At 39.8% G+C, this 15,725-nt stretch overlaps 1 protein-coding gene across 24 annotated transcripts in view; it reads right to left on the bottom strand.

Annotated features, from left to right (window-relative positions):
* The window catches only part of TNRC6B (trinucleotide repeat containing adaptor 6B), a 132,165-nt gene that overhangs the window by 36,456 nt on the left and 79,984 nt on the right, over positions 1-15,725 (bottom strand). For all 24 annotated transcript variants that reach the window (XM_077178594.1, XM_077178598.1, XM_077178596.1 and 21 more), the window contains 6 exons: positions 12,834-12,855; positions 11,012-11,356; positions 5,332-7,659; positions 3,876-4,034; positions 1,375-1,553; positions 105-179 (listed from right to left, as the gene is read on the bottom strand). In XM_077178594.1, coding sequence (XP_077034709.1) covers positions 105-179; positions 1,375-1,553; positions 3,876-4,034; positions 5,332-7,659; positions 11,012-11,356; positions 12,834-12,855 — 3,108 coding nt within the window. The remainder of the gene's footprint in view (positions 1-104; positions 180-1,374; positions 1,554-3,875; positions 4,035-5,331; positions 7,660-11,011; positions 11,357-12,833; positions 12,856-15,725) is intronic.

The raw sequence follows: 15,725 nt of genomic DNA, 5'->3' as shown, positions 1-15,725 counted from the left end.
AGCAGATGCAGATAAATAACTCTGAAACAGTTGATATTTTGACTTATTTAAAGCTTACAGCTCTTTAACAAAGTTGTACTTTCTTTTTTAAAAAATTTACTTACTAGCAAGCCCATATTTGAAAACTGTTTGGATAAAGGGTTCATCCATGAATCACTATTTCCTCCTTTTAATGCACACTGAAAAAAAAAGAGAAAAATATTTTTAAGAAACTTCTTGATTCCTTAAATTCTTCTTTATCCTTGAGATGCGCATGTTTAAAATGAAATTCTGGTACCAGAGAAATTAATCTCCTGAAAAAAATAACTTTAAGTATTTACATGTTTGGAAACATTTACCAAATACTGTGTCTTGTACAATTGCCCACTGTTAAATATTCCAAACTGACTGAACATTGTAATGTAGAATGTTTATCACACCTTCAGTTTCATTCTGCAATCTGGAAAGCTTTGTGAACATTGTTTATTTTTTCTTCTGTTACAGTTTAATCCTTTCTTTAATCTAGTGCAATTCAGAGGCAGATTTCTTCCCTTTAGCATGGTGTCTCTTGCAGAGGCACTGAGCTGACCAGCATCTCTCTTTGGTCTTAGAGTAATTTAGAGATCACCAAAACCAATACTAACACAGTTTAACAGTGAAAAATTTCAGTTGTTTTGGTGATTGAAATAAAGCTTTAAGTGAGGAAAAAAGTCCCTGAGAATAATTTCTGTGAAACATGAATTGTGAAACTCCCCACCATATCACAGTAGTACTTCCATGTCTCAGGAAACTGCTGTGCCTTGCCTTTGCAGTCTGCCCTACCTACTTCAAGAGAAGCAGACACAGCACAGTCCTTCTAACATGAATATAGTAACAAGTGTTACTGTACTAAAGAACATCAATGCAAACAAACCTTAAAAAGAAATTTACTCAGGACTACAGCCAAGCTCCTGCTCCTGTCTGAGGCCAAATGTCAACAACAACAAACCTAAGTCAGACATAAATCCAACAGTTGTTAGAAATCAGAAGCTCATGTGCCAAAGGGACTGTGGAATGCAAACTTCAGCTGGCTATGCAAGAACAACAGCAGCAGCCTAACAAAGATGTGTCAGCAAGAGAAGAGAAATAGCCTTGGGATACTTATTTTCATCTAGTAATGGCTGTACAGCTTACGAACCAAAAGAATTTGACACCTACTGGAAGATTTATTAGTCATAACATGTGTAATATATTAAAGTAAATCCAAAAACCTCCCTTTTTTTACACTAGTTTAAGAGGCACCTTGCTGTAACTCTGCAAAACCTTCCTAAAAAATAACTGCATAGTGCTCTAACATATCAGTCAGACTGTTTTCAGACAACACAGTAGTAATAATGAGTCATTCAAGCATTTTACCTTCATTTGTGTTTTCTTTCCTCCTTGTCCCCAGCTTGTTGAGTTGTGGGAGGAACTGCTTCCCTGAGAGCCTGCTGTGTTCCAGACTCCTCCCTCCTCCTCCTCTTCCCAGCTGGAATGACGTGTTCCTGTCACTGGCCCATCACTCTCTCCCCAGCCATCTTGCATAGATTTAGAACCTTTAGAAACACAAGAAAAAAGCTCAAAAGCAGTCTACAATACCATGCAGCTGGTGATATGACACTGCAACATTGGCTGAGATCATCAGAATTGCAAAGGAATTAAAAAATAAAATTCAAAAATGTGTCTTCACTCTAACAGCTGCAAAAACTTGTGCACGAATTCCAAAACCCGAGAGATTTGGTGGCACGTTCACATGTCATGTTGTGCAACTACTTTAAAGAAATGTCAAACCTTTAAAGACATAACAGCAATAGGGACCTCTTATACAGATCCAGCTGATTTAAAAGGCAACCTACTATTTTTGAGTACAAATGAAAGCCTTCAAAGCACACACAAAAACCAGGGGTGCTGAAGATTCTGGTTCAGGTGGTTTATTAATTAATTCCTCTTTCACTTCAAAACCTTAATACGCCCCTCGCCCTACACTCTTCCATAAAATTACAGAAACAACTTTTAGGAATAACAATTAAGTAGAATCTGAAGGCAAACACCTGACATGTCTGAATATAAAAAAAGTCAGGAATTGCAATTAGTCTACCATGGGGATATCTATCCTGACCATAATGAAAATAAGTACAGCAACATTTTATGGTGGTTTAAGAGATACCTTAAAATGCATCATAAATAAACACTCAGACACTTCAGAGGAAACAGCTTTTTTAAGTCTGTTCAATTGGGTACTAAAACTGAAGGCTGCTTATGAAACATACTGGTCCAAATGCAAAAAATCTACCTCTTGGCCCTTTAATCCTGCTACTTACACAGAAAAGGCTACAATAAAGTATTATGTCTGCAAAGTCAAGAACACAATCTGGAAATGTTATACTGGGAAGTCCCTGCAGCTTGAATTGATTTCAGGTGACAGTGCTTAAATATATACTATGCTACTACATGATCAGAGATTATTTTTCTGCACTGATAGCTCTCTAGGACTCTTGAACATGAAACTTCCGCCAGAATATTCTCATGCAACGCTGGCAGAACTACGTAAATGTACTTTTTTAAACAGGTAGATACTGATCTATGCTTCCTTCTTTGGCTCCAAACTGATTTTTTCCCTTTTCTGATCACAGCTGGTCTGTATCCTGTCCCTAGATTTTGCTCTAGAGCTGGGGACAGCTCACATACAAAACAGCATGTGTAGGTTGCAGTTCTTTGGTTATGGCACACATACAGACCACTCATGGTAAGCAAGTGACCAGGTATAGTCTTAAAGGACTGTGTTAAACATTAATCAATCAACAGAATTTTCAATGGATCAGTTTCAGAAGTTCTTATTTTGGTCATATTTAGGTATCTTTTTATAGAAAAAGGAAGACAGCCATCTAAAATCAACTTAGCATCCTCAAAATGCCAAGTCTGTGGGGCAGGCATGGGAAGCCGGTCATCCACAAAAGCCTGCTGTAACAGTAACACTAAGGAAGCAAAGCTTTTTTGTTTCAGAAATGGCCAAATTATTTAATTGGTATGGGAGGAAGGGAGAACAATCCAACAGCAAGCTATCTACACAGCACTTCATTTCAAACAATTACATGTTGCAAAAGCAACTTCTGGGCTGGAAACAGTTTTACAGTGGGTATCATCAAGGCAAGTTCAGTAACACCTGTGCATCATCAATAGTCCCTACACGGAACCCTCACATCCAAATGTTACTGACTTTGGCAATAACATTGCTTTTGTTTGTTTTTTCCTTAAAAAGAAGGAAATAAAAATTATACAAACAACTTATATCATCAAGAATAATACCCACAAAAACTCTTAATATAGCAAAATTTTAACTTTGAAGTAAATTTTCAAAATATTTCAACATCTCATTCACAGAATGTGGTAGGCATTTAGGTTCTACTACAAGTGCTTCTTAAGAGTTACAATTTTTTTCACTTACACAATTAAAAAAAATCCATTCAAAGCCAAGTTGCGTTATCAAAGCATGGATAAAGATGTAACGGCCTCCACAGTGAAATTTGTCAGTACTGTGCATGCCTTTCCCTGATACGGTCAGAAAAGGTGACTTATCATGTAACAAATAGGCAGCCAGAGAAAAAAAGAAAAATACACATTTCCTTACTGTGTTTCAGCACTTCCAGAATCAGAGTTGCTCATTTAACTCTTAAGTTAGGAAAATTTTACTGCCTTAAAAGACAAAGTTTCAGTCATTTACAAACACTTAATACTCATCCATCAAAATCCTATAAAAACATTTAACGCTGCTTTTAGGCCTCAGATAACAATTCCTCTACAGGTGACCTATGTCAAAAGGCCAAACACAAACATCTCCAAGGCAATTGCAAAGAAACTGGTGTCTGGCCCATACTCACTAGATTTCATGGCATTCGGGGCGGTGGAAGGTGCATTCCCCCAGCCTGTAGTCGATGCTCCTGGATCATCTACTTCACCCCACCCGGGACTGGTTTCATTTGGCTCACCCCAGGCGGACGTACCATTATCTGGAGCAGGTGGAGTGCTTTTGCTCCAGACTGCACAAGGAGAAAGAGGTTTCATTACAGACCATTCAGATAATGAACTGTTTACTGCAGTGCAGCACCACGTCTTTAATTTACTGCTTCATTCTTCTTGCTGAGAACTTTGGGTTCTCAGAAGCATGTGTGCAACAGAATTGAAAATCATTCACAACTAATTTAGAGTGGGCACTGACCTCCAGGGATGAAAAGGAAGAGAATGCTATGATGAGTAATACTCTTCTCCCAGATTAAACACAAACCCCACACGTAATACTGTCCTCCTATCTGTGAACTTTTGTGACTAATTACAAGCATCTAACTTAGGGTTTTATATACTGACTATAGGACATATTTGCAGTACATATTAAATCAAGACAGAATTCTTTTGAAGTGTCTTTGAGTCAGAGGAAAAGATTACATAACAATAATTTCTTAATACATTTCCAGGCTATGTAACTTTTTCTTGTTCTTATTCCAAAGAATAAAGTATTTCTCCAAGTATTCTTTATCACATAGCAAAGCTGAACTTGACTAAAAAAACCTGTCACAGACATACTACATTTCAAGTGTTATCTGAGTGTTTCAGAGCAAAATGTTTGACTAAAAATAAGTAAAGATTTTCTCCCCATTTCTCTAATAATTAAATGTAAAAAATGCTACTTAGTCCAGAAAAAGGGAAGCTCAGGGGAGACCTTACTGCTCCCTACAAATATGTGAAAGCAGGCTGTAGCCACGTTGAGGGCAGTCTCTTTTCCCAAGCAGCAAGAAATAGGACAAGAGGAAATGGCCTCAAGTTGCACCAGGGCAGGTTTCAAATGGATATTAGGAAAAACTTTTCACCAAAAGGATTGTCCCGCACTGGAACAGGCTGCCCAGGGAAGTGGTTGAGTCACCATCCCTGAAGATATTCATAAGACCAGCAGATTTTTGCACTGATGGACACTGTTTAGTCATGGACTGAGCAGTGCTGGGCTTATTAAGTTTATGACTGGACTCAATCTTAAAGGTTTTTGATTCTGTAATTTAACCTGTTCTTCAGAGGTCAAATTGAATATGCAGATTTGCCAGCTAACAAACATTTCCTGGCAAGGTGACCAGTATTCAGATCACAGTTACTGAAGCATAACAAGTAGAGGACTGATGGATTCAAATTTTAAAGACACTTTAAATACAGAACCAAATATTCAAATCAGAATTTGGTTTTCTTTATAGAATAAAACTATCAAGAACTGGTGGCTACAAGCACCTCTCTTATGCATTAAGGCCACAATCAAATACAGGAGCTTGCTGAAGAAAGGAACAAGACTAGTACCTGATGCTTGTGATTTGCTAGTCATCGGAGTAGGCAGGCTCTGCTCCCGTGGGGCCTGTCCTCCTTGTGAGTTCTTGTCCCACAGATTCACATTCTTGTAGTTGTAACTGCTGGGATCTCCCCACGCTGAAGTGCCATCATCAATATCCATTTTTCGACTGATTGACTGTGGAGAAGGTTCTTCCCAGCCACTAGGCTCCTCCTCTTTGGGGGCAGCTGGCTGTGGTCCATTGTTCCAGTTTGGGTTTGGAGGCCGCCCGTTACTGGGAGTTTGGGGCGGTGGACCCCAGGAACCAGAAGACTCCTGCTGTTGCTGCTGGTGCTGTTGCTGCTGCTTGTTCCAGGAGTTGGGCTGTCGACCCGTCTCGTTCCATGTTGAAGTTCTTTTACAATCGTCCCATCCACCCTTTGAAGCAGAGCTTGTGTTTGCACCATTACCCCAAGTTCCAATCTCATTTTGCCCACCTTCACCCCAGCCAGACACTGGCTTGTTTCCTGCACTTTCCCAGTTACTGCTTTTTGTTTGGTCAACTTCCTCTCCCCAACCGTTCTTTCCAGAAGACCATCCTTGATTACTTTGCCGTCCACCCCACCCCTGATCCTTACTAGAGCTGTCATTCCAAGAGGAAGATGATTTTTCTTCTTGCCTTCCTCCTCCCCAATTAGAAGAATTGGAGTTCTTATAGTCATTCCATCCTCCAGTATTTTTGGGGTCCTTCCACTCCGTTGGGGTTGAGAGCTCACCCCATCCAGACTTGTTTTGATTGCTTTGGCTGGGTACATCGCCCCAGCCCCCTGAGTTCTTTGTCTGTGTGGCAGAGCTCTCCCACCCCTCAGTTCCTTTATCAGACTTCCCCTCGGGTCGTGGCATCTCTTCGATATCCCACACGGTATCTTGCTTAATTTGAGTCTGGCCCCAGCCGGTGTTGGAAAGCACTCGGGGGTCCAAGTCAGTCCTGCTCAGCAATGTCTGCAGGACTGCCTGGCAATCAGGATGCGTGGGCCTGTATGATCGGCGTCCAGAATTGTGACTGTCACTACTTCCTGCTTTGTGGTTGCTTCCAGTGCTTTGACCTCCAACCTCACTTCCTGCAGAGCTGGAAGATCTTCCCCAACAGGGAGCCTGGGAATTGCCTTGGTTTTCAGGAAGAGGGTGGCCTTTTTGATTGTCCCATGCTCCAGTGCTAGAATTTGGTTGGTTTGGACCACTCCACTCTCCAATCTTCAGTTCATCAGACCCAGACAGCTGTTTCCATTCTCCCTGAGAGACCCCAGATGTTAATTTGTTCCCTTCACCCCATTTGCTTTCGTTTGCATGCTGAGGGCCAAAGTTCCAAGACCCACCACCCGTAGACCGGTTATTGTTATCCCAAGAATCACTTCTTGACCCATTAGGTTTTTGAACAGAAGCTCCTTTCCAGGAGTCCTCTCTATCCTTTCCATTGTTCCCATGGTTTCCAGAATTGCTCTGCCCAGAGACTGTTTCAGTTCCAGAAGACCCCCTAGCTGTACCCCAAGATCCAACACTCCCAGTCTTTCTTTCTCCAGTGCTTTGAGAAGGGGTGTCAGTGCTCCTGGAAGGGTTCCCCAAGCCCATTTCAAAGGGCATTCCCTTATTCTCCATAGGGTTTGGTGAACTTAAGTTCAAGGAGTTAGTGTTTCCATTTTTTGGTCCATCAGTGTTATGAATTTGAGCCTGTTCTCTGCCAGAGACAAAGTTAACACCCGCATTTTCCATCTTTGACTGCTGTTCCCTAGAGGTCTGACCTACTGTGCTAATCTGTGCATTGGAGCTACCACTATCAGATTCCAGAGTTCCTTTCCTAGAATTGCCCTCTTGAACCAGTGCTGGCCAAGCAGATGGGTTGCTATTTGGGTTAAAGTTGCTGAAACCAGAACCGGGACTGATTCTGTCTTGTCCACTCAAGTTCCTCCAATTACCTAGTCCATTGTTACTCTCGGCAGCAGGGTTGGAAGATTGACCAGATTTAGCCTTGGGATCAGATTTCCAGGCCCCAAGATTACATTCGTTTCCAGCGCTTCCAGACTGGCACTGGCTTCCTTTTCCTTTGTTACTAGTGGTGCTTCCTGGCAGAGCGTTCTTCTCCAAGCCAGGGTTCGAGGCACTGTTGTTATCGGTGGTGTTTTCGGAAGAAGACTCAGCATCTTTGCTGGCAATACAAGGCCACTCTTCCATGTCAGACCCGTCTACAATCACCTTGTCCCAGATGTGAGTTGGGTTGGCGTTGGTGCCGCTGTTGGAGGAGGCTCCAGGACCCCAAGTGGAATTTGCATAATTTGAAGCAGCAGCACCTCCAATTGCTGAATCTAAAAGAAAATAAACCAAGAAAACACCGAAAAAGGTGTAATTAGTAATCTGAATTATTTACAAGCACAGAACATCAGATTTTTGACATCAGTTATCCCACTTATTTTGCAGAGCATAAACTCCATAGTAACAGCTGCAGCAGTATTCATAAGTGAATATATACTAATACTACCAGTACTGGCTCATATGACAGCTTCCATGAAAATAAGGCAAACAGCTTAAAAAACTCCCCTCCCAGACTCAATTCCTATGTTATATATTCCAAAGTAAAGATCAAAATTTCTGGTTGCTAATACTTTCAATAGAAGATAAGATCAGCTTTCAGTGCCTGTCTGAGGCTTCCAGTTCTTAGCTTAAACAATGAACATCCAATGAATGCCTTCCAGATCCCCCTTCACCGAGGGCCACCAATGAGGATCCAGACTTTACAGCAAAAGTTGAAACTCCCTTGTAAGCTTTGAATATTGATGAACAGCAGTTTGTCTTCAACCATTAAGTCCCACCCACCAAGATCCAAAAGATCAAGCAGTTTCCAAGTACATTCTGTTCCTTCTGTTGCTTTAACCTCAATGCAAAGTGAACAATAGCAAGGAAGTATGACTCTACTGATATTTTTATCTGTCTATCTTTTTAGCACAGAGTAACCTTTTTTTTCCTTCCAATTAAAAAACTTTCTGATTACACAGATCACAGGAAGAACTTAAAGAGGACAGACAAAGAAAACTTCAAAAGACTGCAAGGTTGCAAGGTTTTGAACTTAGAAATGGTTCAGACAATGAATGATGCATAGGCAGCTCTGAACTTAGCGAGATCTTCAAATCAGTGGCTTTAACATTTAATTTCTGTAAAGAACATTTAATTTCTGTGAAGACGTTCTAAAAGTACTAAGACTGGGGTGCTTGCTCACATATAGCATGCTAAGACACAATTTAATGGATTGTTTTATGAAACCAGCCTTCCTTTGCTGCTTTTGACAGTGGCAATAATCATAACTATGAAAGACTTTTCACCAATAAAATTTAAACCTTTTTGTCCAAAACTGTCTTGTATGCCCTGAATTACCATTGGTATTGGAAGAATTACATAGAACACCCATCATCTCAGTCTCCTGCATTGGTATGAGACAATAGTATACTTGGTGACATCTTTCAGGACACTAGTTTTGCCAGAAGGATTTCAATCCTGGTAGAAAAAAGTCGATATGAAGAAGGATTATGTGTTGACTTCTGATATTATCCTCAGCAACGCCACCCATGACTATCTAGTGAATATAAAAATGTGAGCAAGTAAGCAAGCTGCCTGGTCTTCCCCATTGGGAACCTGCTTTTGTTTTCTTTCATGTGGCATGAATTTAACCACAGTATCAGTGCATACATGCTCGACCAAACTGGGCCAAAACTGAAGTTCAATTTGTCAACAGCCAGATGTGAGGTGGGATCAGTGATGTACGAGGCAGATAACACTGCACTTCCATAAGCACTTTGATGAAGCACCTAAGGCTGTGTGTCTAATAAGAGAGACACAGCCCCAGTGTCTCTCTTGTTCACCTGCTCATTCATACTCCTCTGGCACACCTACATTCTCATATGCTAGCATCTATGCTCTCACTGATATTCAGTTGGGTGAATAGGTAAAAGTCATCCAGACTGAAATCAGTTTTAAAAGCAAACCTGATGTAATTTTAATATAAGTCAGATCCCTAGCCCAGTTAATTCGTTATGGAGCAGAAAAATGGATGGGGTGAGGCAGGTCTCAAGGCCTCATATCTTTCCTGGCACTCCTGACTTACATCAGGATAATGCAACTAACCACTGGCTAATACAGCCATGTACCCTCTTAGTTGTTAATGCACCATTAAATGAAGTGTAAAAATGTGAAAATGTGTAATACCAAATTTCAACCTCAAGTTGAACCTTAGGTGTCAAATAAATGCATACAACTTAAGGAGCTGCTCAAAATACTTCAAAATGGTCCACATATAGTACACCCAACCCCAAAAAGTGTTGCTCATGAGAAGTTTTGAAAACTTTTAGAATGCTTCGCTAACACAAATTTTTCTTAGTCAGTCTACTATAATAACTGTGAAGGCATACCAGTACCAGGATTTGATATAGGAACCATAGACTTCAGTGCATGTTTTATTTCAGGTGTTTTAACAAAAAAAGTTATCTCCAACACATCTGTTTTTAAGCTGATAAGTAAAAATTCTGCCATTGTAGTTTGACATTCACCTTCTCCTTTATTAAACAGCAATTATCAAATACAAGATAAATACTCTGTCATACAGGGATTCACTACAAATGAATTGAAGTAGTGAAGCCACAAAACAAATGGAATTATTATTTTTCCTAGAATCCTATTAATTAAGGACAGCCATCCCACCTAGCTGACTTCATTCTGTACAAGTCACCTGTTTTTAATTCCAAACCACAGAGAGCTAAAAAAAGTTTGATTTCCACGATGGTAAAAAAATCATGATCCCATTGATCTGGCATGATATCCAAAGAAAACTCAGACATACTGGTATCATTATTTTCTTCTTCTTGACTTGCAAGTATTTAATATTTCTTTTTATAAAATCCTTATTGTTAGAATTGAAGCTGTCCTTGACTTCACAGGTCACCTAAGTCTTTCTTTAAAAGGCAGATATTTTGAGTGGAATTCTGTTTGTTCTCCTATTATAATTAAAGAAGAAATATTACAGCTACTGCAATTCATCAAGGGTCTAAAAAATTCAAGAGCATCTTTAACTTCCCCATGCTCACCAAACAACCCTAAAATCAATTTATCTTCTGGAATACAAAATGAATGGAAAAGTAAAAACAGAACAGTCACCACTTGTACAAAAAGGCTTATCTGAGTACAAAAGATTACTACCAAAAAACAGAAGTGAGGAGCAATAGGTCGCCTTTCTGATTCCTCCAGACAAGATGTGACAGACACCTGCCCTTTGCAGACCTGGCATCTACATGCCTGTTTTACGAGATGATACAAAAATGTGACAAGACAGGAAATTCATGTCAAAGAAACCTGAAGAGCCATTAGGAACTACTCAGTGACAACCATAAAATGCTGTTTATTTATGCCTCGCGTTTACCTTGCTGCAGAACATTTCAGCAACCAATTAAAACCACTCAAAACATACTTGAAAAAATTAAACCTCTTGTTCCATCTAGTAGTAAAAATTATAGCCATTGCTGCCAACAGAAGCCTGCACACTGAAACAGCAGAAGCTCCCCAAAAGCAACCTGATTTCTGTAATATAATGACAGGCTTATGTACAATTTCAGCCATCCCTTTCCTGCCATGCACCAACGCCTTCCTTTACTATCACTTATTATCATCACTTGCCTGTTGCAGTCCCACTGTCGCTCTGCAGCAGTGCTCCTGTCACTGGTTGTGCGTTGTTTGGGTTTGCTCCTGGTGCTGCTGGGGAGGGAGGCCCTGCTCCACCCCCAAGGAGCATGCAGGATGGCGGAGGGGGCTGCCCACGTTTCAGTAACACTTTGTGGTCCTGCTGGCAACGGAATCGCGGCGGCACCTCCCGAGGCATGTAGCGGGCGGCGCTTGGCGGTTGTCCGTTCGGCACTGCCACCCTCTTGGCATTGTTGCCACCATTGACTGGTGGCGATGGAGAGTTGCCAATTGGGCTGGCAGCCACTGGTTGGCTTAAACTTGGTTTCGTCACTTCGGGCACTGAAAAACAGGAAGGATGAAAATCAGAAGTTTTTCCACTTAAACCTGTGCTAGCTACAAGAACTCACTGTGACTCTTCATTTTCGTTATTTAATCTCTGAAATACTATGCAGCTTCCACCTTCTCAACAACCAAAAACAATTTAAAGAAGCAGGAATAAGCAGTAGCAGCAGACATTTTGCTCCCATGTGCAACTCTGTAGTCTAGGATGAAACTCTACGTTCATCAATTTTGCTCTAAGCCAAAAATTTCTTGCAAATGTAAAGTTGGCAACAAACATACCCTAGATAGTGACTAATTTTAAAACATGAGCAGTCAAATGTAACTGGCTCCACCAGCCTGGTCTTCAATTGGCTTTTGGATTGTTATGCATCACCATCTTAATGGGAAATCTGAAATAAGAACCCAAGTTTTCACCTGTTTACTAGGCTGCACAGCTGCTGCCTAAACAAACAGAAGATGGGAAATAATCTGCCTCCTTTTGGATTCAGAGGTAACAAATCTGAGTTGCTGCTGTTTGTGCTGCTCTTCAGCAAGGCAGTAATACCTGACTCTCACCCAAAAGACAGTCCTACACAGAGCAACTGTATTTGGCTCACTTGAGATTGCCCTGCTGGTCACCATGTGCCCCTATAAGCAAAGACAAGCTGCTCCTGAGGACTATTATGTACTGGAGAAGAAAATCACAAATCCTTGAGACACTAACACCACCACAAAATTTGCTCAAGAGCCTCTAGACAAACTAAGCACAATTAGTAAAACTTTTACTCTTACAAATGTGAGATCAACACAAGTGGGTCTCTCTTTGGCAACATGAATGCACTATTCACCACATTTTATTTCTTAAGGGTTTTCCGATTTCTCTAGATAGGTTTCATTGCCCAAACCCCAAAAAGTTCTTGTTAGCCATAAAATCAAGTTACTATTTTAGTGCTTTTCTTTCACTAAGGCAATTTCCCCACAAAATTTATCAAAAACTGATATACAAAGCAAGATTAAATATATTTTTACAACAGCTAAATTATTTTGTTCAAATTTCAAGATCCTCATTCATCAGTCCTGTCTTCTCTATTGGACTTTTATGTGCCTGAATTTAAGTTTCCAAACCCAAGAAATTTCCATTCATTTTGGTACCTCTCTATAAGCAGTACTTTTGCCGTCTTTCATTCCCTTTATAAAGGTGGTTTCAGTCTTGGTTATTTGTCTAAAACCATTGTAAAACAGAGAACTGAGTATTTCAGCTAACCTATCTCATCCACAATCCTCATTTTTTCTTCAAGTATTTAGATGCTGACAACACATCTGCAGAATAGTTGTAGCTTCTCCATTTTAATCACCTCAACTTATTTCTTCTGAATACTCATATTCAGTGTTTCATCTTTGCTCATATGTCCCCTTCCTTTTCTAACAGTTTTGGTAAAGATCTGAATCTTGGCTCAAGTCAATAAAAGTACTCCTTAGGATCAAAGACTCTTACCTTTGGTTTTTTGATCTGTGACCTGCAAATTAAGAGCAAGAATGTAAATAGAGTTTTAAGCAGTGCAAAACAAACATTGAACATGTTGTGCTAAATCACAGTCTTAATAAATTAGCAAAATAACAGAGTTTGTTGTTGAATGAAAACAACCGATTAACTACAAAAGTTTAAACGGTACTCCTAGTTATATATATATATATACACACATATATATCAGAGGTTTTCAGAAGTGTTACAACTGCTATAATAACTCTACCTGATGCAGAAGTCCCTGGCAGAAACAATCATACTTCACTCATGATTTTAAGTACTCAATCCTCCTCCTCATCCCAAACATGGCTTCCAAATCACAAATAAACACATCCCATAGCATTACAGTTCTCTCAGATTTTGGAGATGAAGTATTTCAGGTAAAGTGTAACAAAACCTTCCTTCTGTTGAGAGTATCCTTACAGTAGACTGTTGGGGCCTGAAGTAACCACAGCAGTCTGTCTCTCTGCCATCTTCCCATTTCACCTTTCCTAGAACATCTCTTCCAAGGAGAAGTAACTCTAAACCTTACTGGATTCATTTCCACACTTACAAAGACTACCAGCAACACCTATAAAGTAAATGTACTGAAAGCAACAAGAATATAATGACTGAAATGAGTATTCATGCTGGCCAACAAACTCAATATGGGTTTGTATTTGTATCTGTACCCTACATTGTTTCAGCATAGCAGATTTCAAGCTACTGCAGTGACAAACACATTGCTGGTATATTCTCCAGAATTGTGTGTATTGTAGCATTTTTTGAACCTGTCCATCATGAGTTCCACTACACAATAATGAAAAAACCCTAAAGATCATCATGTGTCAGGTTCTATGACACCTATTCTTAAAAGAAATTGCTGAACTAGTCCATATTTCTGGAAAGCACACAGCAACAGTATAGAATAATGAAAGCACAAGTAGAAAGCAGTTTATTGTTGAAACTAACCAAGCCAGAACTCCTTTGTATGGTAAAGAATAAAAAGACGAACTGCACTAAATTGCTATGGCATCGTTTACTTTGGAAAGATGAAAACTGCAATATGCAAAGTGGAACATTCACAAAAATACAAAATCTTAAGCATTGTAACCTCACAGACATACACTATCCCAAAGCCTCAAGGACAATAAAAATGTATATGGGCCAAAACCATGTCTGTGCCAAGCCACACATCAATTTTCAACTTCACTTATGAAAAATCCCGTATGCATCAAATTACATCATCTTCTGTGACAGTTAAAGATTCTGTTACACGCTTAATTGACCCTGATGCTTGGCTACTAAAGGAAAAGAGGAAAAAATATTAATTAGCACAATCTGGTAATGCAGATATGTTTACTATAGTCAACAGTAGACACATTTAGTAAATTAGTAACTTGTCTACTTGGATAAAAAACATTTTACTGAATCCTTGAAAAATTCTACACAATAAACACAAATGACTTTAGACATAAAAAAAAACCCACCAAAAAAACCCAAAAAACCTTTCTGCCTATATTGTCTCTCTCTCCTAGTCAAAATGATCTGGTTTTGTGATTGCTTTCATCTAAAATTCAAAAGCTGAAAGAAATATGACAGTGTCTCATATTTACAGCTGTCATCTCTCTGTGGGCAAGCTTTGAGCATCAGCAGGGCGGGAGCAGCCACAGTGAATGGGAAGCTGCAATAAATCTCAGCCGACTGAGGAGCTACCAAATAGCTCCCTGGACACCAACCACAGGTATATTTAAGCTGTGAACTTGTTTGTGTAACTTCCCTTAAAGTGATTTTTTTTTTAATTTTACTTTTTAAGTTTCAGATGATCCAGACAGAACAACTGTTTCATGTTAAACAAACTTAGTTTGAAAATGGCACCCTGAAATCATTGCTGCTTATTTGGTGAACACCTCCACAGCCAGTAAGAATGAACACACACATTTATATTTTGTCCATTTGGCTGCCCACTTTGCTATTCTTACCTATCTCCAGCTATTACTGTCAAGTTTGGCTTCTAGGAGATTAAATTACTTATCTTTACCCTTCCTGAGAGAGTGGTAGAATATGTACTGAACAACTTACTAGGTGAGAGACCACACAGGAAAGCTGGCAAATCTCTTTTGTATTCAAAGCACCAATTCCTCAATAAACACAGCACTGTTATCAAGATGATCAGTACAGCCTTTTCAAGTTTGCCTTTTATCACTGAATATCAGCTCATAATCTTCAAGTCTTTACTCTTTATTCATAAGGGTCTGCTCTTTCTTGGTTCTACATACTTTTTTTGTACTTGAACATTAAACAGCACCAACACTGAGGCAAAAAGACACTGGAGAAACCTTTTCGGTAGCAACTGCTCTTTTGCACTGTTATTTGGACATGAATCAACTGGATGAAGACAACTGACACACATTTATCCACACCCAGTTTAAACTGATAGACTCAAATTGGTGAAAAAGCCCTGGATAAGCCAAGATTTAACTGAGGTTGGTGCTGTCTGCTCTCAGCAGAAACCCACAGAATGTAAGAGTGAACACTGTGATCTTTCATCACCTGATCTGTTACTGAAGCAACTGAAAAACAGAGTACTGAAAGAAAGTAAAGTCTTTTGCTCTCAGTTTCACATCATCATTGATGTTGGAAGGAACAGCCTCTGGAAATCTAATCCATAGCTCCCACCTGTCCTCTAATCCACACCTGTCCTCCAGCTGGCCCCAAGAGGCTTCTCAATTAGAAAAAAAATCATCAAAACTGGATTGCACAGGACCATGTGAAACTCAGCTTTGAGCATCTAAAGACAGGGGCACCATAACCTCTCTGGGAAACCTGTTTGAATGGTTGCCCAGCCACATACACAGTCAAAAAAGGAGTCCTTTTATGATT

Source organism: Agelaius phoeniceus, chromosome 5, assembly GCF_051311805.1.
Source record: "Agelaius phoeniceus isolate bAgePho1 chromosome 5, bAgePho1.hap1, whole genome shotgun sequence".
Lineage (NCBI taxonomy): Eukaryota > Metazoa > Chordata > Aves > Passeriformes > Icteridae > Agelaius > Agelaius phoeniceus.
The sequence above is the reverse complement of the archived record's forward strand: the minus strand, read 5'-3'. Positions and strand labels throughout refer to the sequence as shown.